General features: G+C 44.6%; 1 protein-coding gene across 2 annotated transcripts in view; it reads left to right on the top strand.

Moving 5' to 3' along the window:
- Positions 1-980: 980 nt before the first annotated feature.
- Positions 981-24,953, top strand: part of SLC7A7 (solute carrier family 7 member 7) — a 62,799-nt gene continuing 38,826 nt past the window's right edge. The window contains exons 1-3 of one of the 2 annotated variants that reach the window (XM_069761551.1): positions 981-1,121; positions 10,819-11,362; positions 14,627-14,752. In XM_069761551.1, coding sequence (XP_069617652.1) covers positions 10,858-11,362; positions 14,627-14,752 — 631 coding nt within the window. In that variant the 5' untranslated portion in view covers positions 981-1,121; positions 10,819-10,857. Of the gene's footprint in view, positions 1,122-5,610; positions 5,742-10,818; positions 11,363-14,626; positions 14,753-24,953 lie in introns of those variants that run through there. The other variant, XM_069761545.1, reaches the window with a different exon arrangement.

The raw sequence follows: 24,953 nt of genomic DNA, 5'->3' as shown, positions 1-24,953 counted from the left end.
AGGAGCGCAGAGTTCCTATTGGGGAGCACGGGGTTCCTTTTGGGGAGCACAGGGTTCTTTTTGGGGAGCGCAGGGTTCCTATTGGGGAGCGCAGAGTTCCTATTGGGGAGCATGGGGTTCCTTTTGGGGAGCACAGGGTTCTTTTTGGGGAGCGCAGGGTTCCTATTGGGGAGCGCAGGGTTCCTTTTGGGGAGCGCAGGGTTCCTATTGGGGAGCGCAGGGTTGCTATTGGGGAGCGCAGGGTTCCTTTTGGGGAGCGCAGGGTTCCTATTGGGGAGCGCAGGGTTCCTTTTGGGGAGCGCAGGGTTCCTATTGGGGAGCGCAGGGTTTCTTTTGGGGAGCGCGGTGTTCCTATTGGGGAGCGCAGGGTTCCTATTCGGGAGCGCGGTGTTCCTATTGGGAAGCGCAGGGTTCCTTTTGGGGAGCGCAGGGTTCTTTTTGGGGAGCGCAGGGTTCCTATTGGGGAGCGCAGGGTTCCTTTTGGGGAGCACAGGGTTCCTATTGGGGAGCGCAGGGTTGCTATTGGGGAGCGCAGGGTTCCTTTTGGGGAGCGCAGGGTTCCTATTGGGGAGCGCAGGGTTCCTTTTGGGGAGCGCAGGGTTCCTATTGGGGAGCACAGGGTTCCTTTTGGGGAGCGCGGTGTTCCTATTGGGGAGCGCGGTGTTGCTATTGGGGAGCGAAGGGTTCCTTTTGGGGAGCGCAGGGTTCCTTTTGGGGAGCGCGGTGTTCCTATTGGGGAGCGCAGGGTTGCTATTAGGGAGCCCTGGGTAGATAAAGACTTGGGTGAAGCATGGGGGAAAGTAAATGATGACTTGCTCATACTAGTGGAGGACAGGCTGCACAGAATACAGGACGTTCAGTCCCGGCCAACAATGTAAAGCTCCTCTCCGTCTTCCTGTGGTTGCTAGGACAGCCCTGTTTACTCAGCACATCATTATTAATTCATTGACCATCCCACAAACAATGCCTTTCTACCAGGCAGAAGTCCCATTTTTTTCGTTACAACCTCCCTATGAAGAGAAACTTCTTGTTTTTCGTTCTATATGAAGAACAGGACTTCCCACTTCTGACTTGTAAATATGATGGCGGCTCCCAAAGAGGAATGTAGAAGCTGAGAACAGGTAGGGTCAGTCACCCTGTGTGCCGTGCAGTGTGAGGCCAGACCTATTATTCCTGTGCACCACCTACCCCTTATTCTGTCTCGGGCGCACTGCAAGTAATGTCAGTGGTGTCGCACTGCGGTTTGGGTCGCATGCAACCATAGACTTCAATCACTTCAGTCACTTGCAACCATTCTGTGATTTGGCTGTTCCTTTCCACACAAATCTGAGCGCCGTCAGTCACACAATTGTCTGCACAACTTCACACTTGTTGTGCGACACATATCAGCGTGCAGTCTTTGGACTATGAACCGTCCTTGTTTTCATCCATTAAAGTGGCACTAAAGTCACCCGTACACGTCAGACTGAAATAATGGTGCATATAGATGTGCACCGTAAGAAGGTCTGATCGGCGCTAGTTAGGACGATGAACAATAATGGAGACAGGATGATCATCAATACGATTGTTCTGGCCCATAATATATCATGTTACCAGCAGCACATCTCCTGTTTACATGGGACAATACATTGCCAATTACATTGACTTTTTTTTTGCTGGTCTGAATACACCATAATTACACCTTGCTTAGTACCAATGATCGATATGTGTGGACCCTGGGCACCTGATTACTTAAGGAAGAGTTGTTGTTTTTCCCTTTTAATATGTAACCTAAGTAATGTGCAGGGTCCCAGATGTCTGCCCCCCTCCCCATAGGAATGTACATGCAGGTGTCAGATCAAGGGATAAGAGAACGTTCTTCTACTGTGCACAGCCTAGCCACTTTTGTTGTGCAAGTTAATGCAATCTATTGGTCCCAGTTATCAGTCCTCTGCGTGCCAGGGGAGGCCGACTGTAGAGTTTTTCAATGTAGCAACTTACAGAGGTCCAGAAATATTTCCATACATATGTGGATGACATTAGCGGCTCTTCTGATGTTAATTATAGGATTAGCGCAACTTTCATCACATTTAGGCCGGAGTCACACTACTGTAGAATAGGGATGAGGGCTATGCAAGAAAACATCGCATAGCACTTGGACCAGTGTTACTCTATGGGGCAGCTCACATCACCGTTTTTTTTCTCGGGCGTATCCTACGTGCGTGTGAAATCGCAACATGCTGTGATTTTACGCGTATATCGGCCACTCGCCAATGCAAGTCTATGGGTGCGAGACAACATCGGACACCACACGGACTGTGCAAGTGCTGTCTGGTGTTTTCGCACCGCTGTCCTTTGAAAAGCCGGTAATTCATGTGTGGTGTACAGTATAATCACAGAGTGACAAGTAAGAATAGAATAGATAGAATAAATATACAACGCTGGCAAAAATTAAGAGACCACTGCAACATTTTCAGTTTGTCTAATTTTTCTCTTTATAGGTATATTTTTGAGTAAAATGTAAATTATTCTTTTATTCTATAAACTTCTGACAACATGTCAGAACATCCGAAGTTCCAAGCAATACATTTTTTATTTTTTTCTGAAAATTAAAAATGGTCAAAATAACAAAAAAATGCATTGCTTGCAGATCTCAAATAATGCAAAAAAAAAAAACAACAAGTTCATAATCAGTTAGAAACAACAATACTAATGTTTTATCTCCGGAAGAGTACAGAAATCAATATTTTGTGGAATAACCATGATTTTTAATCACAGCTTTCAGTCGTCTTGGCATGCTTTCCACCAGTCTTTCACACTGCTTTTGGGTGACCTTATGCCACTCCTGGTACAAAAATGTTAGCAGTTCTTCTTTGTTTGATGGCTTATGACTATCCATCTTCCTCTTGATTACTTTCCAGAGGTTTTCAATGCGGTTTAGGTCTGGAGATTGGGCTGCCCATGACAGGGATTTGATGTGGTGGTCCTTCATCCACACCTTGATTGACCTAGCTGTGTGGCATGGCGCATTGTCCTGCTGGAAAAACCAGTCCTCAGAGTTGGGGAACATTGCCTGAGCAGAAGGAATCAACTATTTTTCCAGGATAACCTTGTATGCGGCTTGATTCATACGTCCTTTGCAAAGATTAACCTGCCCAATTCCAGCCTTGCTGAAGCATCCCCAGATCATCACCAATCCGCCACCAAGTTTCACAGTGGGTGCAAGACACTGTGGCTTGTACGCCTCTCCAGGTCTCCGTCTAACCATTAGATGACCAGGTGTTGGGCAAAGCTGAAAATTAGACTCATCATAGGGAATTTAGATTGTGAGCCCCATCGGGGACAGTGATGATTATGTGTGCAAACTGTAAAGCACTGCAGAATATGTTAGCGCTATATAAAAATAAAGATTATTATTATAAGATTACCTTACTCCAGTCCTGTATGGTCCAATCTTTATGGTCTTTGACAAACTTCAGCCTGGCTCTCCTTTGCTTCTCATTGAGCAAAGGCTTTTTTCTAGCTTTACATGACTTGAGTTCTGCCTCTAGGAGCCTGTTATGAACTGTTCTTGCCGTGCACTTCACCCCAGCTGCCATTTGCCATTCCGTTTGTAGGTCACTTGATGTCATCCTGTGGTTGCTGAGTGACATTTGAATAAGATGACGGTCATCCCGCTCAGTGGAGAGTCGTTTTTACTCTCTGCCGGTCTGTAGCTTTGTTGTCCCTAATGTCTGCTGCTTGACCTAGTTGTAATGGACTGCTGTCTTCGAAATGTTAAGGACGAAAGCAACATGACGCTCACTGTGTCCCTCTGCTAGTAAAGCAAGAATTGAGCCCTTCTTTTCCTCACTCAAGACTTTTCTTTTCAATCCTTTGGCATGGTTAAAAGTTATTTCTTCATTCCTATTACTTTTGGGATATTACTAGCACTTGTTTTGCCATCCAGCTTGTCCTATCGCAAGAGGATTGTGAACTCCACAGCAGTGTTTTTTATACTTTCCTTCGTTAAATGATTTGATTCAGCTGATCACCAAATCAGAAGCACATTAAGTAGAATGAGGTGATATGGGTAAGGGGGCTATCACATTGCATTCAGTGGTCCCGTCGGGGCTTGCGTCTGAAACCCCAGCAAAACAGGATTTGGGCGCATACGCCGACGGGGCCATAGACTATAATGGTGGGACAGAGTCAATGTCTGCTCTGTTGTGCATTATTTTCCATTATTTTCAGGAGGCTTATACGGCGAAATCTTGTTTTGCTGGGGGTTCGGACGCAAGCCCCAACAGGACCACTGAACATGGACAAGAACACTGTGTGAACCTGGCCTAAGACCTGTAGACAGAGATAGTACAGAGGTTAGACACCATAGACAATACATTCACCTATTATGTACATACTTTACTGTAGGGATTCCATAGAACTGTATCTTCTCCTAGTGTTTGTGGGTTTCCTTCAAAGACATACTGACAGGGAATATAGATTGTGAGCCCCAGTAGGGACAGTGATGTCAGTAAGGTGCTGCGGAATATAAGTAACATAAATCTATATATTGTGCTATCTGTCTGAGCCCCAATGCGGACAGTGATGTCAGTAAGGTGCTGCGGTATATAATATAAATCTATATATTGTGCTGTTAGTGAGCCCCAATGGGTACAGAGCTGTCAGTAAGGGGCTGCGGAATAGAAGTAATAGAAATCTATATATTGTGCTATGTTCCTGAGCTCCAATGGGTACAGTGATGTCAGTAAGGGGCTGCAGAATAGAAGTAACAGAAATCTATATATTGTGCTGTTAGTGAGCCCCAATGGGTACAGTGATGTCAGTAAGTGGCTGCAGAATAGAAGTAACAGAAATCTATATATTGTGCTGTTCGTGAGCCCCAATGGGTACAGTGATGTCAGTAAGTGGCTGCAGAATAGAAGTAACAGAAATCCATATATTGTGCTGTTAGTGAGCCCCAATGGGTACAGTGATGTCAGTAAGTGGCTGCAGAATAGAAGTAACAGAAATCTATATATTGTGCTGTTAGTGAGCCCCAATGGGTACAGTGATGTCAGTAAGTGGCTGCAGAATAGAAGTAACAGAAATCTATATATTGTGCTGTTAGTGAGCCCCAATGGGTACAGTGATGTCAGTAAGTGGCTGCAGATTAGAAGTAACAGAAATCTATATATTGTGCTGTTAGTGAGCCCCAATGGGTACAGTGATGTCAGTAAGTGGCTGCAGATTAGAAGTAACAGAAATCTATATATTGTGCTATCCGTGTAAGCCCTGAGACAAGTGCAGGGTAATGGCCAGCATGTATATGGCAGCATTACTTCCCATCCAGAAGGCTATGGAGCCGCATTCTCTGGGAGATTTACCAGTACCAGAGTCTCCTGAGAGAAGAGGCTTTCCCAGGCTGGCACGGGGCAGGGCACTAGCTGGAAACCCCCCACCCTGGTCAGTATGAAGGGTGCGGGGCTCCCGGGGGTCGTCCTGAAGCAGCATCCCCCACCACGGACACTTTCCTCCTCACCTTCCTCTCCTGAGTGCTCCCTGCCCCCCCTCCCGCTGTCTCCATCCACCTCCCCCCGCTGATAAGAAATGCTTTCTCCACAACTCTCAGAATTCGCTGAGTGATCTTGTCTTCTTTCGAAATCCTGTTGTTTCTGTACCTTGCACCCTCCTCCCGGCTCTCAGCTAAACGGCCAGTGCTCCTGTGCTCTGCCCCTTCAGTCTCAGCAGCAGCCGAGGGCAGCAGAAGGCTTCCAGGAGCAGTGAGTGTGACCCGACCCCTGTGAGGACTAGACCTGTCCCTCAGCTTGCACACACACCCACTGGTGTACCCACCATATCCCCCCACACCTTACATCACTAGACCTGTCCCTCAGGTTACACATACACCCACCATATCCCCCCACACCTTACATCACTAGACCTGTCCCTCAGGTTACACAGTGTACCCACCATATCCCCTCACAGCTTACATCACTAGACCTATCCCCCAGGTTACACATACACCCACTAGTGTACCCACCATATACCCCCACAGCTTACATCACTAGCCCTAACCCTCAGCTTGCACATACACCCACTGGTGTACCTACCATATCCCCCCACACCTTACATCAGTAGACCTGTCCCTCAGGTTACACATACACCCACTAGTGTACCCACCATGTCCCCCCACAGGTTACATCACTAGACCTATCTCTCAGGTTACACAGTGTACCCACCATATCCCCCCACAGCTTACATCACTAGACCTATCCCTCAAGTAATACATACACCCACTGGTGTACCCACCATATCCCCCCACACCTTACATCACTAGAACTATCCCTCAGGTTACACAGTGTACCCACCATATCCCCCCACACCTTACATCACTAGAACTATCCCTCAGGTTACACACACACCCACTGGTGTACCCACCATATCCCCCCACAGCTTACATCACTAGACCTATCCCTTAAGTAATACATACACCCACTGGTGTACCCACCATATCCCCCCACACCTTACATCACTAGAACTATCCCTCAGGTTACACAGTGTACCCACCATATCCCCCCACACCTTACATCACTAGAACTATCCCTCAGGTTACACACACACCCACTGGTGTACCCACCATATCCCCCCACAGCTTACATCACTAGACCTATCCCTTAAGTAATACATACACCCACTGGTGTACCCACCATATCCCAATACAGCTTACATCTCTAGACCTATCCCTCAGGTTACACATGCACCCACTGGTGTACCCACCATATCCCCCCACACCTTACATCACTAGACCTATCCCTCAGCTTGCACACACACCCACTGGTGTACCCACCATTTCCCCCCACAGCATACATCATTAGACCTATCCCTCATGTCACACACCCACTGGTGTACCCACCTTATCTCCCCACAGCTTAGAACACGAGACCTATCCCTCAGGTTACACATATACTCACTAGTGTACCCACCATATCCCTCCCCCATACCTTACATCACTAGACCTATCTCTCAGGTCACACACCCACCCACCGTATCCCCCCAAACCTTACATCACTAGACCTATCCCCAAGGTTACACACAAACTCACTAGTGTACCCACCATATCCCCCCACAGGTTACATCACTAGACCTATCTCTCAGGTTACACCCACACCCCTCAAGTCCCCACCATACCCCTCCACCATCACTACATAGTTGTGCTCCTCCTGTCACACATATATTGGTGAGTGTACCCACCATATCCCCACTCACCCTGTTATCACTGCTTATAGTCTGGCCCCCACAGCCCTCCAACCTTCTGGTGATGACTGGACCTATCCCACTGGCCGTGTTACCTCAGCATTACCCAGACCACTCAGTACCCCCGATTATTGCCAGTACACACCATGCTGATTTTTACTGTACATGGAGCGTAGTGTATATTTCTCTGCTGGCCAGTATACACCGGAGATGACAGGTTTGCTCCAGAATAGCAGCATGTGTAGATGATGATTTCTGGGTCTCTGGGACCCCGTCACTATGGTCGTAGCTGTGAGTGCCCAGAATTGTGGCTATAATCTGAAGTGACTCGTGGTCTCTATGATCATTAATAAGACTGTGCCCAGATAGTGGCTGTGGTGATTGGCACTCCCAGAATTGGCCGTGATCAGTGCCAGGGTCACAGCTGGCTGCGGTAGTTTGTACCTCTGGGAATACTTATCAGCACATTGCTCTCATAGGCCGCATTAATGACTAACTTCCTAGAATAAGTAAACTTATCTCTTCCTTAAAGGTGAAGCTGCTGCCTCAGGCATGGACAACACACATCAGATCTGACAACGTGAAAGTTCTGTCACTCAAGGGTTGACTGCTGCTATGGCAACGGTGACCATCAGAGTCACCTATAAGGTGACTGACGGTGACGGGACTGACTTCTTCATCCAGCCCGTTCTTGTCACTCTTCCTGTGTTGTGAGGTTTTTGTATCACTGTGTAATTGTCCTGCTTGTTTACAAGGCTCAGAGAAATGCAGCCTGTTTCAAGTGACGCCCCGTACAAATGTGGAAAATAATCAGGGAGTAAAAGCGGGGGTCTGATGGGCATAGCTAAGACGAGGCTGCCTGGGCATGTGTCCTGGGTGCTGGGTGCCAGAGGAAGATGCTAATCACTCTGACCAAAGATTTCATTTGCAGTATTGACTTTCGTCAGCGAGATTAATCTTTGCTCCAGATAAAGGAAAGCCTAGCTTAACTCCAGTTTCCTGAAGCTTAGGGTATTCCCATCTCCAAGATCCTATCCCAACATATAGTAGGTGTAGTAATAATAATATTAGCAAATGCCTCCAATTAGGAATGTAGTATAGTTCTTCTGATAAGCTATGTTGCAAGAGCTTAGTTATCCATGGTTACCTGGAGATGTACAGTGTACAATTGGAGTTAATGGGTGATGTATGCCACGTTACTAGAATATATGTCTGCACGTTTTATAATTGCCCAGAGACCCAAATGACAGGACTTGCTATTGGTATTACTCCTGTCCCTCCAACGGCAGACTGTTATCTGCCATGTCCAGAAAGCCAAGGACCCTTATCTAATGACCTGTATGATGTCATTCCACAAAATAAGAGAGACCCAATACTCCATCCATTTTCTCTATAGCACTCGGAGACAATCCTCATTTATACGCTCAGTTATTTTCGCTGTATGGTTAGTGTTTTCCAGCTGTTGTTATGTGGTTTTTTTAAACATTTCTGCTCATTTCAATAGTTATTTGTTATGAGCCAAACAGGACCTACATGGGGCATCCACCTAGGGCATGAGATCATCTTACAAGTAAAATGGGTTTCCCCACAAAAAAGTACATTTTATTCAATAGATCTTGGAATAAAAATAAGTTGTATGTCAACGGCTGGGAACAGATCTGAAGCCCCTTGTTCTTGGCATTGGTGGGAGCTTTAAGGGGTATTCCCATCTGCATGGTGGCTCAGTGGTTAGCACTGCAGCCTTGCAGCACTGGGGTCCTGGGTTACAATCCCACCTCCCACGTGTTTGCATGGGTTTCCTCCGGCACTCCGGTTTCCTCCCACACACCAAAGACATACTGATAGGGAGTCTAGATTGTGAGCCCCATTGGGGACAGTGACGATAATGTGTGTAATGCACAAAGGAATGTTATGGCGCTATGTAAGAAAAGCATAATAAATAATAATCTCCAATATGTAGGAGGTGTATAATAATATTAGCAAATACCTCCAATTAGAAATGTAGTGTAGTTCTTCTGATAAGCTATGTTGCTTACTGTGTTGCAGTAGCTTAGCGATCCACGGTTACAACCACTCATAAAACGTGCAGACACATATTCTAGTAACGTGGCACACATCACCCATTAACTCCAATTGTACATAAAGATATATACCCCATGGTGTATGACTTTTTAAATAATAAAAATGATATACAGAAGTATACCACTCCAACAAATGCTAACAAGGGTGTCTCTGGTCATTTATGGGGAAAAAGGATCCATATGTATGACTTTATGCTGGGGACTTTCCTCACTGCATATGCCATATTTAGGACGGAGACATGGTCATCACAGAGGTTCACACTGCGTTGTGTGAACCCGTTTAACGGACTACGTTGCACCGCGGCATAACGCGGTGTAGCGTAGTCCGTTAACGCCGCCATTACAAGCAATGGCGAGCGCATCGCTAGCACACGCCCACAATGGGCGTGCGCTAGCGATGTGCCGTCATTGAGTGACGGACCCGAGACGCCGCTGCAGCGTTTCTGGGTCCGTCACTGCTAGTGCGCCGCTAGTGCAGATGGAGCTAGCAGAAGCTCCATCTGCGCTAGCGCTGTGCAAGCGCCGGCACTTGCGTTAGTGCAGTCCGTTTAACGGATATGTTGAACGGACTGCACTAACGTAGTGTGAACCTAGCCTTAGATGTGTACCCTTAATTGTATTTTAACCCATCATTAATCATTAAACAGAAATGGCATTACTATAGGCACCAAGCTCAAGAGTCCACTAATCTAGTCTTGAAACGTCTGTAACGGCTAGATGAGCTTCTTATGAGAATTATCAGTAACAAGGGCCAATAGGAGCGTCGGTACAAGGTGAAATATACCCTGGAAATAGGGATTCTCCGCTTTCTACACTACATAGTGTATAATAAAGGTACATAGATATACTGCATGAATGGAGAACGGTGGAACTTGATGATCCTAGATCTTTTTTCAACCTATGTAACTATGTTTGTGGGCTAGAAAAAGTAGTATTTAAGAATTGGATCCAAAGGTCTAAGAAGCGTCAACTTCCCTTTTGTTTTTTTGTCACTAGATAGTGTTTGGTTGATTACATCTTACGACTTCATAAGTGTGAACTTCATTTAGCTCGAAAATGGATTCCACCATGTTTTTTGTTGACCGTTTTTAGACCTTTTTGTTATTTTGTATTTTGTCAACAGAATACCTGTAATGACAAATACAACATATATCATGGCCGGGTACTCAGTAATGTGGTATTAAAGGGACAAGAATATTGTGTATATTGCTACTATGATGATTTTAGCTACGATAGGTTTTATTTGGCCAGATTTGGTATTTTCGGGTACTATTCCGATGTAACTGATTCTTCGGCTTTGGACGTCTTTGGTGCTGCTCGGGTTCTGTGTCTTGAGAACTAACAGATTTGGGAAGACTTAATAACCCTATATATAACTAGAGAATTGTCCACAAATGACTGCATCCCTGACCGTTTCTATACACCTGACATGTAGCCGGCACTGCAGAGGTCCATCCTCCGCGGTAACATTTTGATGTGTATGGCTTTTTAGCTCACCCTCTGACCTCTCCTTTTCTCCTAGCTGGACATGCTGTTGTGCTGCTGACTCTTTCATTCCACCATGGGTATCGGCACTAAATACACATCAGCTGCCACAGAGGAGCCAACTCCGAATGGAAAAAATGGAACGGCAACTAACTCCAGCTCCCAGGAATCCATGAAACTCAAGAAGGAAATCTCCTTAATAAATGGGGTTTGTCTAATTGTGGGCAATATGATTGGCTCTGGGATTTTTGTATCACCCAAGGGGGTCTTGATTTACAGCGCTTCATATGGTCTTTCCCTTGTGATCTGGGCGGTTGGAGGAGTGTTTTCGATATTTGGTGCCTTATGTTATGCAGAATTAGGCACAACTATTACCAAGTCAGGAGCAAGCTATGCCTACATCCTGGAGGCTTTCGGTGGCTTTATAGCCTTTATTAGGCTATGGACTTCTCTGCTAATTATTGAGCCTACGAGCCAAGCAGTTATTGCCATTACCTTCGCCAACTACATGGTGCAGCCCATCTTCCCATCATGTGAGTCTCCCTACTCTGCAAACAGGCTCATAGCAGCGACGTGCATAGGTAAGAAGAAAATGGCGTCATGTTTTGTGCATGATTGATAAGATATTACCGTAATGTGTACTCACAGAATGGCAGTATATACTGTGTAGAAATGAAATCCACATAAAATGTGTAAGCACATTGGATTACTTCTAATCCTGAGGTTCAGCATATTGAATCCCAGAGCTGCATTCACAATTCTGCATGCCGCTATTGGATACGAGCCCGTAAACAATCTACACTTAGCAGAATAGTACAAGGGAATGCTGTCTGACTGCAGCTCGGAAAACATCAGAAGTATTAGACTATTATTCCAGATCAGAACATGACCATGAAGATAATGTCCCACTTTGTAATGATAAAGATGGACTTTTCCTTACTCTTGTTGTACGTTCCTGCATTCTCACTGCATAAAACGTGCAGCATCTTACAGTTCCAGCAAAGTGGATGGGATTTATAGAGATCTCCTGCCCACTGGACTTTTTGACTCAGTGTAAACCAGGGCTGTGGAGTCAGTAAACCAAACCTCCGACTCCTCAATTTCCATGACTCCGACTCCACCAAAATGGGCTCCGACTCCACAGCCCTGGTGTAAACTGACCTGTGGTGTGGGTTTCCGATCCGCAACATGTTAATTTCTCTTGCTGAGTCTTATGTGCATATTTTTCCTATTGATTTGCATTAGATGCAGAAAATCCACAGCTAAAAAAGCGCACGTGTTTTTACTGCTTTTCTTCTGCATCAAAAAAGCATGTAATCTGCCATGAAAATATCAAAGTTTTGTCAAAGCCAAATAACAGAAAGTATAGAAAACAAAGCAGCTTTATTTCAAACATGTCATACAAAAAGAGACAAAAACGCAGCGTCAAAAACACGATTAAAGAAATGGTGCAGAAAATCTGCAACATCAAAAAGTCACCAAAAATTCCCATGGAGAGTGTTTGGTGAGTTTTTGATGTTTCTGCATCATTTCTCTGGTTGCTTGCACTTTTTTCACATGCGTTTTTATTGTGTTGTTAATGCTGTGGTTTTTCCTCTATTTTTGGTGTGTCCTGTTTTAAAGAAAGTGGCATTGTTTTTTATACTTCTTGTTATTTGTCTTACACAGAACTTTATTGATACAGTTATGGGGGGATTACATGTGTCCGTAGTGGATTATGGAGTGGAAACACACTCAAAGCGTAAATGCGTTTTTCTAGTGTAATTCTATGGCGAAAATCTGCACATAACACTCAGTATACCTGCAAAATCCGATGTTGCGGATTGGAAACACGCACCGCAGTCAGTTTACACTGAGTGAATAAGAAGCACGGGGCATGAGATTTTTATAAATCCCATCCACTTTACTAGAACTATAAGACTCTGCGTTTTTGGTGCAGCGGAAATTCGCATCATCAAAAACTCAGAGAAAACTCATTGCCGGAACTTAAGGGGTATTCCCATCTCCAAGATCCTATCCCATTATGTAGTAGGTGTAATAATAATAACATTAGCAAATACCTCCAATTAGAAATGTAGTATAGTTCTTCTGATAAGGTACATCTCTTACCCCATGTGCAGTAGCTTAGGTATCCATGGTTACGACTACTAACAGCTGACTTACTGGCGCTGTATGAGTGGTTGTAACCATGGATACCTAAGCTACTGCAGTGTCCTGCACATGGGGTAAGCAATGTAGCTCTTCAGAAGAACTATACCACATTTCTAATTGGAAGTATATGCTAATATTATAATAATAATAATAATAATAATTTTATTTATATAGCGCCAACATATTCCGCAGCGCTTTACAAATTATAGAGGGGACTTGTACAGACAATAGACATTACAGCATAACAGAAATACAGTTCAAAACAGATACCAGGAGGAGTGAGGGCCCTGCTCGCAAGCTTACAAACTATGAGGAAAAGGGGAGACACGAGAGGTGGATGGTAACAATTGCTATAGTTATTCGGACCGGCCATAGTGTAAGGCTCAGGTGTTCATGTAAAGCTGCATGAACCAGTTACCTGCCTAAGTATGTAGCAGTACAGACACAGAGGGCTAATACTGCATAAAGTGTATGAGAACATGATGCGAGGAACCTTTTTTTTTTTTTTTTATTATAAATAGGCCACACAGGGATCGTTAAGTTAATGCATTGAGGCGGTAGGCCAGTCTGAACAAATATTATTATTATTACACCTACTACATATTGGGATAGGATATTGGAGATGGGAATACCCCTTTAACCTAATAGAACCACCATGACGTGTGTTAAAGTCATGTGCCGGACCCATATGGAAGTGAAACTATGCTTGCTGAGTGATGATATTCAGAAATGGGAAGGCGCTTTCTGCGTGTCTGCCTGTCTTTGCTTAGCAGTCCTCCTCTCATTTCAGTGTTCCCATCTGCTGGTCTTCCCTTATTTTGGTCTTTTGAAATACGAGGTCCCTGGTCTGTGTGTAACAGGATGTGGTGGAAAGTGGTACACAAGGAAGTGCGGCATCGGGCCTTGTGCTGACAGCAGCAGGACGGTCTCATGACTGCGGGGGACAATACATCCTCACTGATGTCACAAAAGAGGCCAAATCTCTGTCTACAAAGAGAGAAGTTCAGGCGGCCCATGACTAATGCCCGGCCCAGACTGCAGGGCTCTGGAGTTCTTATCCAGGACCTCTACTTACATGATATGTTTTACTCACACTTGCCCACTCAGCCACCTCTATGAAGGTTGCTACGCCGAGCTGTGTTTTTATACAAAAATCACAGCCAGCTAACATTATACAGACATAACAATTATCAGTGATATATTTCCACAGCCCCGAGGCTGGAAATGACTGTGAACGTTACACACTTTCCGGCCTGTGCATAGATGGGAATACTCGGCCCGGCCCGTGAGCCCACCGACTGCGACCTCAGCCTTAGAAATCAGGGTAGTTACAGTCACAGTAACCATCTCCAGCTTCTTACAAAAATCAGGGACACATCAATTTTTGGCGATAGTCATTGATTTTTCAGGCATTTGCGGACAGTTGGTAGCCCCAATATTGTAATTTACTTTCTATGTTCACATATCTCTCCAGTGACGTGTATTACTAGTGTTAGTACCAGCACAACTATGTCTTTCTGTAGAGCTGAAGGACAATCCCTTTAATGGAGGCTCTACAGCACATGATCATTTTAGGTTCCAGGATCTTAGAGAATCATTGATTGTTAAATGTCATCTGGATAATTATTACAATATTCATTGTAGTGCATTGCTCCATATCAAACCATGACTCACCTTTTTTTGCCTCCTCCTAGCGCTCCTCACCTTTGTGAACTGTGCATACGTAAAATGGGGTACACGCGTCCAGGATGTCTTCACTTATGCCAAAGTTGTGGCACTCATCGCCGTCATCATTGCTGGGATTGTGAAAATAGGCAAAGGTAAGTTATGGGGAAAATGACTATGCGCCTTGATTGCACATCTCTACAGTTAGCGTTATGATTTAAAGGGAATCTGTCACCGGTAGAGATGAGTGGATCGATACGTAGGATTCCAGTCCAGGATCCAGGTCAATAGTACCTGGTAGCTAGACAGGAGGCCTGCGAATCTCTTACCATCCGGCGCGGCATTTGATTTGTCAGGGCTGGTGAGACATAATCAGTGCAACCTGACAAAGTACACAGGAAGCTGCCAATCTGTGTTGTGGGCGGGGTTATAAAGGGCTCAGCATTCATAGCACTGATCTATGTACAGCAGAGAAAACAGGGAAACTATCAAAACTGCATAAAGCAGCCCAGTAAGTGATACATCACTGGAGTCAGGGTCTCTGATCCTATATCATGCTTTTCTCAGATTACATTGCAAAAATCTGCTGACAGATTCCCTTTAAGCTGGCTCTACATTTTAGAGGTACACTTCTTCGGCTTGTAGTTTTTTCTCCGTCCACTACATACATATGTACGCCCGATTCAGCCAAACGTGCCTGTGTTGTGAGTCGGCAAAGGAAATTAGATGCCGCCAGGCACCTCTGAAGGATTAAGAACAAAATAATTGGATGTATGAAATCCTGTATATCTGACCCTGCTTTTACCCTCCATCTGCCATCGGGCACCACCATATACATTAGATGGCCCAATAAGGGGGGCTTGGCCATCATTCATCTAATGTCTATGGCCGCTTGTATTGTAATGGATTATTATCAGCATACACAGGAAAGAAGGCCATTATCTGCGTGCTATCATCTTCCATTAGGGTACTTTTGTGCAAATTGCCTATCTTCTCAGTCGAACTTGACTCACACAGTTTGAAGGTCGTAAGATTATATAGCAACAACAGCTGTATAACATAAGTGAGATACGGTCAGACTGTCCCTGAATATGGTGTCACATTGCATTAATTACACAGCCACTGAATACTATTTGGCACTGTGAACTACGACCCAATATGATAGAACTGCAGTCAGCAGTTATATAGTTCACTGAAAAGTGCTGTGTTACAGATCAGCATTGCTTCTGCCCCATACAGTTGTGGCCAAAAGTATTGACACCCCTGCAATTCTGTCACATAATACTCAGTTTCTTCCTGAAAATGATTGCAAACACAAATTCTTTGTTGTTATTATTATCTTCATTTAATTTGTCTTAAATGAAAAAACACAAAAAGAATTGTCCTAAAGCCAAATTGGATATAATTCCACACCAAACATAAAAAAGGGGGTGGACAACAGTATTGGCACTGTTCGAAAAATCATGTGATGCTTCTCTGATTTGTGTAATTAACAGCACTTGTAACTTACCTGTGGCACCTAACAGGTGTTGGCAATAACTAAATCACACTTGCCGCCAGTTGACATGGATTAAAGTTGACTCAACCTCTTTCCTGTGTCCTTGTGTGTACCACATTGAGCATGGAGAAAAGAAAGAAGACCAAAGAACTGTCTGAGGACTTGAGAAACCAAATTGTGAGGAAGCATGAGCAATCTCAAGGCTACAAGTCCATCTCCAAAGACCTGAATGTTCCTGTGTCTACCGTGCGCAGTGTCATCAAGAAGTTTAAAGCCCATGGCACTGTGGCTAACCTCCCTAGATGTGGACGGAAAAGAAAAATTGACAAGAGATTTCAACGCAAGATTGTGCGGATGTTGGATAAAGAACCTAGACTAACATCCAAACAAGTTCAAGCTGCCCTGCAGTCCGAGGGTACAACAGTGTCAACCTGTACTATCCGTCGGCGTCTGAATGAAAAGGGACTGCATGGTAGGAGACCCAGGAGGACTCCACTTCTTACCCCAAGACATAAAAAAGCCAGGCTGGAGTTTGCCAAAACTTACCTGAAAAAGCCTAAAACGTTTTGGAAGAATGTTCTCTGGTCAGATGAGATAAAAGTAGAGGTTTTTGGGCAAAGGCATCAGCATAGAGTTTACAGGAGAAAAAAAGAGGCATTCAAAGAAAAGAACACGGTCCCTACAGTCAAGCATGGCAGAGGTTCCCTGATGTTTTGGAGTTGCTTTGCTGCCTCTGGCACTGGACTGCTTGACCGTGTGCATGGCATTATGAAGTCTGAAGACTACCAACAAATTTTGCAGCATAATGTAGGGCCCAGTATGAGAAAGCTGGGTCTCCCTCAGAGATCATGGGTCTTCCAGCAGGACAATGACCCAAAATACACTTAAAAAAGCACTAGAAAATGGTTTGATAGAAAGCACTGGAGACTTCTAAGGTGGCCAGCAACGAGTCCAAACCTGAATCCCATAGAACACCGGTGGAGAGATCTAAAAATGGCAGTTTGGAGAAGGCACCCTTCAAATATCAGGGATCTGGAGCAGTTTGCCAAAGAAGAATGGTCTAAAATTCCAGCAGAGCATTGTAAGAAACTCATTGATGGTTACCGGACGCGGTTGGTCGCAGTTATTTTGGCTAAAGGTTGTGCAACCAAGTATTAGGCTGAGGGTGCCAATACTTTTGTCTGGCCCATTTTTGGAGTTTTGTGTGAAATGATCAATGTTTTGCTTTTTGCTTCATTCTCTTTTGTGTTTTTTTCATTTAAGACAAATTAAATGAAGATAATAATACCAAAGAATTTGTGATTGCAATCATTTTCAGGAAGAAACTGAGTATTATCTGACAGAATTGCAGGGGTGTCAATACTTTTGGCCACAACTGTATATACATCACCACTATTCTATCATCAAGTCTTATTGTAGATTATTAAAGACAATTATGAATTAATTATAGTTCAGACATGATTGGTAATCATTTTATCCCAGTATACTACTGACTAAATCTGCAACCAGAAAATTAACTGGTAGTAGGAAGAAAAGAGCCGGCACTCACCGATCGTCCAAGACAGGTTACTTTATTAACCACCGATCGTCCAAGACAGGTTACTTTATTAACCCCTTCACCCCCGGAGCTTTTTCCACTTTTTCATTTTCGTTTTTTGCTCCCCTCCTTCCCAGAGCCATAACTTTTTTTCTTTTTCCGTCAATATGGCCATGTGAGGGCTTATTTTTTGCGGTTCGAGATGTACTTTTGAACGATATCATTGATTTTACCATGCCATGTAACAGAAAACGGGAAAAAAATTCCAAGTGTGATGAAATTGCAAAAAAAGTGCAATCTCACACTTGTTTTTTGTTTGGCTTTTTTGCTAAAACTGACCTGCCATTATGATTCTCCAGGTCATTACGAGTTCATAGACACCAAACATGTCTAGGTTATTTTTTATCTAAGTGGTGAAAACAAATTTCAAATTTTGCTAAAAAAAAAAAAAATGCGCGATTTTCCGATATCCGTAGCGTCTCCAATTTTCGTGATCTGGGGTCAGGTGAGGGCTTATTTTTTGCGTGCCGAGCTGGCATTTTTAATGATACCATTTTGGTGTAGATACGTTCTTTTGATCGCCCGTTATTGCATTTTAATGCAATGTCGTGGCGACCAAAAAAACGTAATTTTGGCGTTTTGATTTTTTTTCTCGCTACGTCATTTAGCGGTCAGGTTAATCCTTTGTTTTTATTGATAGATCGGGCGATTCTGAACGCGGCGATACCAAATATGTGTAGGTTTGATTTTTTTTTAATTGTTTTATTTTGATTGGGGCGAAAGGGGGGTGATTTGAACTTTTATATATTTTTTTTATATTTTTAATCACTTTTTTTTTGTTAATTTTGGCATGATTCAATAGCCTCCATGGGAGGCTAGAAGCATGCATAACTTGATCGCCTCTGCTACATAGAGGTGAAGTACAGATCACCTCTATGTAGCAGAAATGCAGGGTTGCTTTGAACGCCGACCACAGGGTGGCGCTCAAAGCAATCGGCCATCAACAACTATAGAGGTCTCAAGGAGACCTCTGGTTGTTATGGCGATGCACTGCTGACCCCCGATCATGTGAGGGGGGTCAGCAGTGCGAGCAGCTCCGGCCGCGCGGCCGGGAGCGCTAGTTAAATGCCGCTGTCAGCGCTTGACGGCGGCATTTAACTAGTTAATGAGCGCGGGCGGATTGCGATTCCGCTCGCGCTCATTGCGCGCACATGTCAGCTGTACAAAACAGCTGACATGTCGCGGCTTTGAGGTGGGCTCACCGCCGGAGCCCACCTCAAAGCAGGGGATCTGCCAGCTGACGTACTATTCCGTCAGCTGGCAGAAAGGGGTTAAAGTGCGGTTAAAAATCTTCATGGCCGGGGGTGCTAGGTAAGGAGAGCGGCAAGCATGACGACGGCCGTTTCGCGCCTGGTATGCGCTTCTACGGGTCAGTGAGTGGATGTTAGGAACGCCGGGGGAAGTAGAAGGACGGGGCCAACAACCCCTCCCCTGCCTCCTCCCATTATTAACCCAACACTCCCCACATTGTGACAGAAATACTAAAAACACGTTAAAATCATGAATATCACTAAACCGAATAGACAAAAATGCTGTTACACCTGCAAAATTCACAAAACGTTGCTGGTAATACTTTTTATAATGGAACTCACTGGATGAAAACAGTCCTTATTTCTTCATAAAGACGCAATCATAACGCACCTCCCACATGCAATAGCAGTGTGATGAAGATGCAGATAGCAGTACGTCACCATGATATCCGCTTTCCTTACTCCGATATGCACCTATTATCATATTGCAATCATAACATTGTGCATATTACAAAAAAATAGACATGTCGACTCTGTCATTGAAACCTAAAGGGCCCATAGCATTCGTCTGCATGATCCATCGCGCTTCTCTTCTTAGCAATATGTTATGGAGATCTCCTCCTCTCTTAGGCAAAACTACTCTGTCTACACCTGCAAATGTCATTACGTTGGGGTTTCCTTCATGTATTTCAAGCACATGTTCGATCAATCTGGGCACTCCTTTGCCTGTAATGACTGATCTACAATGCTCGTGGAATCATGTATAAAGGCAACGTATTGTTTTACCAATGTAAAACCGCCCACATGGGCAATACACTACGTATACTACGTTTTTAGTTTTGCAGGATATAAACGTTTTGACTGTATGTTGAACCGGACCTATATTGAGAATTTGGCCTATTATATGGCTTTTACAATACGCGCAGTGTCCGCAACGATAATTCCCCTTAGGTGCACCAGAGTCCAACCAATTGGCTTTATCACTGGAAATTCGGTTATGCACTAGGATATCTCTCAAATTGGTACTGCGCTTATTCGATATTAATGGACCCCTATTTGTGGTTTCTATGAGGTCTCTGTCTTTTTCGAGAATATGCCAGTTTTTTCTAATGGCAGACCGAATGTGCATATCCAAAGGGCTATACTGAAAACAAAATGTAAAACGTTTCCCTGTAGTGGGATTTCTTTTTGACTCACCATCATTATTGACCTTAATTTTTTTCTCTAGCTTCCTGCAATAGTTTCCTCCGGTATCCCCTTCTTTCAAGCCTATTGCAGCGCTCAGTGGATTGCCATTCTACGCCCTCCATTGTACTGTTGGCTCTACGTACCCTTAAGAGCTGGCTATATGGGAGTGACCGCTTAGTGTGAATAGGGTGGTAGCTTCCATAATGGAGTACCGAATTTGTCGCAACCGGTTTCCTGTATAAGGTCGTATCTAGGATCCCATCGGTGACCTCTACTGTTACATCTAGAAAATTAAGTCGCGTGCCGCCAAACTCTGCTGTAAATGACATGTTCATCGTGTTGGTATTCAGGAAGGCCACGAATTTGACAAAAGTCTCCTCCGGGCCATCCCACACAAAGAACATGTCATCGACATATCTGCAATAAAACTTAATGTGTTTCAAATATGTATTCTGGTTGGCATAGACATAACATTCCTCAAAAAGGCCCAAAAACATATTTGCAAAAGTGCATGCTGCCGGAGTCCCCATGGCAGTCCCGGTAATCTGCCTACACCACAAATCCATAAATGTGAATGCATTGTGTGTTAATATAAACCGTAAAGCTTCACAAATGAAATTAATAAAGGACTGAGTGCGATCAGTGGTATTAAGGATGTGTCTGACTGCTTCCACCCCTTCTGTCTGGGGGATACTGGTGTATAGGTTGACTACATCTACCGAGGCTAAAGCAAAGCCTGGTTGCCACTGAAAATGTTTGATATTGTGTAAGAAAGCATCGGTGTCCTTTGTGTACGACGGAATGCTGGTAAGTATGGGACGTAGTAACCAATCGATGTACTTAGATAATGGCTCCGTGAGTGAACCTATACCAGACACGATAGGACGTCCGGGTGGATTGACTATAGATTTGTGAATCTTCGGGACATGATACCAATGTGGTTTCATGGGGAACTCCGGCAGAAATTTCTCAGCTTTCTTTTGCGTAATAACTCCTGTTTCCACTGATTTTTTAAGGAAAGACTGTAACGCTCCCCTAAATTTTTGTGTGGGGTCTTGTGGTAACCTAATATATGTGCGGGCATCTGCCAATTGTCTATTTTCCTCCTTGATATACATATTTTTAGGAATCAACACTATTTTACCGCCTTTGTCCGCCTGTCTAAAGGCCCCTTCACATTTAGCGACGCTGCAGCGATACCGACAACGATCCGAATCGCTGCAGCGTCGCTGTTTGGTCGCTGGAGAGCTGTCACACAGACCGCTCTCCAGCGACCAACGATGCCGGTAACCAGGGTAAACATCGGGTAACTAAGCGCAGGGCCGCGCTTAGTAACCCGATGTTTACCCTGGTTACCATGCTAAAAGTAAAAAAAAACAAACAGTACATACTTACCTACAGCCGTCTGTCCTCCAGCGCTGCGCTCTGCTTCTCTGCTCTCCTCCTGTACTGTCTGGGAGCCGGAAAGCAGAGCGGTGACGTCACCGCTCTGCTTTCCGGCTCACAGCCAGTACAGGAGGAGTGCAGAGCGCAGCACTGGAGGACAGACAGCTGTAGGTAAGTATGTACTGTTTGTTTTTTTTTACTTTTAGCATGGTAACCAGGGTAAACATCGGGTTACTAAGCGCGGCCCTGCGCTTAGTTACCCGATGTATACCCTGGTTACCAGTGAAGACATCGCTGGATCGGTGTCACACACGCCGATCCAGCGATGTCTCCAGGGAGTCCAGCGACGAAATAAAGTTCTGGACTTTATTCAGCGACCAACGATCTCCCAGCAGGGGCCTGATCGTTGGTCGCTGTCACACATAACGATTTCATTAACGATATCGTTGCTACGTCACAAATAGCAACGATATCGTTAACAATATCGTTATGTGTGAAGGTACCTTTATAGTATCAGTCCAACCAGTTATCTCTTTCAAGGCTTCCCGTTCTAGGTCTGATAAATTAGATGGTGCTCCTTTGTATACCAAAGCCTCAACATCTTTAATGACTAGGGTCTTGAACAGATCAATTACGTTTCCTGGTGACGTAGGTGGCATATATTTGGAGGGCACTCCTCCCATAAATGGCCCCTCAGGGAATGAGGATACGTTATTAAACGGTGCCTTTTCGTCAGTTATGCTTAACAGTAGGGCTGCGTCTTCTTTACTGTCTGCTAGCGATTGTAATCCTGTTTCTGCTAGGAAACCCAGCGGCCCTATCCTAACTGGTTTTTCTCCCTCTTTCTCAAGGGGAGTATCTTTTTTAGACAATAAGGCCTTATGAAGGTGCATTTTTCGGGTTGCCTTTAAAAGGTCAATTTTGAAATCCGTCAAGTTAAAGTCATTAGGGATGCAATACGAAAGTCCTTTATTCAATAGTGAGAGATGATTCGCCCCCAATTGATGATCAGTCAGGTTCAATACATGCTGATCCGTCTCTAAGTCTGTCGTCTCTGTCTCTAGGATACTTTCTTCCTCTTGCGGCGGAGATCGTATCCGCTTCCTCCTTCCTCCTCGCCGTGTTCTCCTTCTAAAGGGGATCCTGGTCTTATGTTATCTCTCTCCGACATTACTTCTGCTGATCCTGTGGGAGCAGCTGCTCCCTCGCTTAAACTCGAATCGGACTCAGTTGTGAGGTAGTCTCTTCTTTGATACTGTTTCCGTTTTTTATTTCTGTTTCTATTTCTAGTGCCCGTGTGATAAGTTCTCTCCAGGCCTTTATTTTCCCCTCGTAGTTGTTTATGCCAAGTAAACACACGTCCCATTTCAAAGTCGTTTTTATCGCGGATGAATTTATCCCTCTTGCGTATTTTTATATCTGCTTGTATAGGGATCATTTTGGTATCCAATTTTTTGTTTAATTGCGTCCATTGGCTCTCTGTCAATCTGCTCCTGAGTTCCTCTTGAGTTTTCTTTAACTCGTTGTTAACTTGTTCATAACTTTGTATGTTTGATTTTAGTACCAGCTGCAACAACTGTTGTGAACATCTTAGCATGATGTTTTCCCACTCCGTTTGAAAAGTGGGATCAATGGTAAAATGTGCTATTTCTTTCCACACCCTCAAACCTCGAAGGACTCTACCACTATCAGCATAGGATTTAAGGGAGTTGTTTGTCCAAAAAAGTCTGATCTCCCTTTCAGTTAAGTTCATTAATTTGAACTCCAGTGATTTAGTGCTTAGTGTTCGTACTTCGTCTGCTTGCTCGCATTCTTTAAAATAATTAACCACATCCTCACGGCCGGCTTGCAAACCTGTTCTTACAGGCTGAACTTCCATGTCCATCCAATATTAGTGGAAAGTACTTGCAAGCAGCATAATACAAAGAATAGCAGGTTTACCCAGAATCCTTTGCAGTAGACTGGGGTGGAAAGAGATGATTTGCATAGCTCCGCCTAATGCAAAGGATTCTGGGTAAACCTGCTATTCTTTGTATTATGCTTCTTGCAAGTACTTTCCGTTTCAGGAAAGCATCCACTATGTATTTCCTTTAAGTAGAGGGCTTTTCGGTCTCTTTCGTCCCGCTACATTTAGCCCAACTTGGGTCTCTCCCTAAGGTGGCTAGCATATATGCATCCAATATTAAACACTTGTACGTGACTCTCAATGAGCTGGATGGATAAACGCAGTAGTCTGTTCAAGTCACTAAAAAGCCGTGTGCTCTGTCCCGAATCACAAGATAATGCAAAATATATAGAAACAGATGGACGGCACCACCGCTCTTAATAATAGTGTGAACCGCTCACCTGCAGTGGAAGCCCAGACTTCTGATCACGGGTGCCTAGGCGAATGCAGTAGACAGTCAATGCGGTAGTAGGAAGAAAAGAGCCGGCACTCACCGATCGTCCAAGACAGGTTACTTTATTAAAGTGCGGTTAAAAATCTTCACGGCCGGGGGTGCTAGGTAAGGAGCGGCAAGCATGACGACGGCCGTTTCGCGCCTGGTATGCGCTTCTACGGGTCAGTGAGTGGATGTTAGGAACGCCGGGGGAAGTAGAAGGACGGGGCCAACAACCCCTCCCCTGCCTCCTCCCATTATTAACCCAACACTCCCCACATCGTGACAGAAATACTAAAAACACATTAAAATCATGAATATCACTAAACCGAATAGACAAAAATGCTGTTACACCTGCAAAATTCACAAAACGTTGCTGGTAATACTTTTTATAATGGAACTCACTGGCGCCACAACCTTTTTGAGTAAGGAGCGATGAAAAACATTATGAATCTTAAATGACTGAGTCAAAGCCAGCCGAAAAGCAATGGAATTCACGAAGGCCACAATCCTATAAGGGCCCTAGGTTCATTGGCCCTTATAGGATTGTGGCCGTCGTGAATTCCGTTGTTTTTCGGCTGGCTTTGCCTCAATCATTTAAGATTCATAATGTTTTTCATCGCTCCTTACTCAAAAAGGTTGTGGCGCCATCCAATCAGTCCCCTTCACCTCCATCTCCGGTCCTTGTTGATGGAAGTCTCGAGTTCCAGATTTCCAGGGTTATGGATTCTCGTTTAGTTCGTTGATCCCTACAATATCTGGTACACTGGAGAGGGTACGGTCCTGAGGAAAGGATGTGGGTAACTGCTGCCGATGTCCATGCGGTTAGGTTGGTTCGGGCATTTCATACAGCTCATCCTGAGAAACCTGGTCCTGAGGTTCCGGAGTCCCTCGTAGAAGGGGGGGTACTGTCACGGGGCTACCGTGACAGAGAGGTTCCAGAGAACCGCAGTGCTCTGGGCCTCGTTCACACACAGTGAACAGAAGCTCTTCACCTGTATTCTAACCTAGCTGCTTTGTGCCAGCAGTGCAGGAGTTAACCTTATTGCTAAGTTGCTG

The sequence above is a fragment of the Ranitomeya imitator genome, chromosome 1 (genome assembly GCF_032444005.1).
Source record: "Ranitomeya imitator isolate aRanImi1 chromosome 1, aRanImi1.pri, whole genome shotgun sequence".
In the NCBI taxonomy this organism is placed as follows: Eukaryota; Metazoa; Chordata; class Amphibia; order Anura; family Dendrobatidae; genus Ranitomeya; species Ranitomeya imitator.
This window is presented reverse-complemented; position numbering and strand designations above follow the sequence as displayed.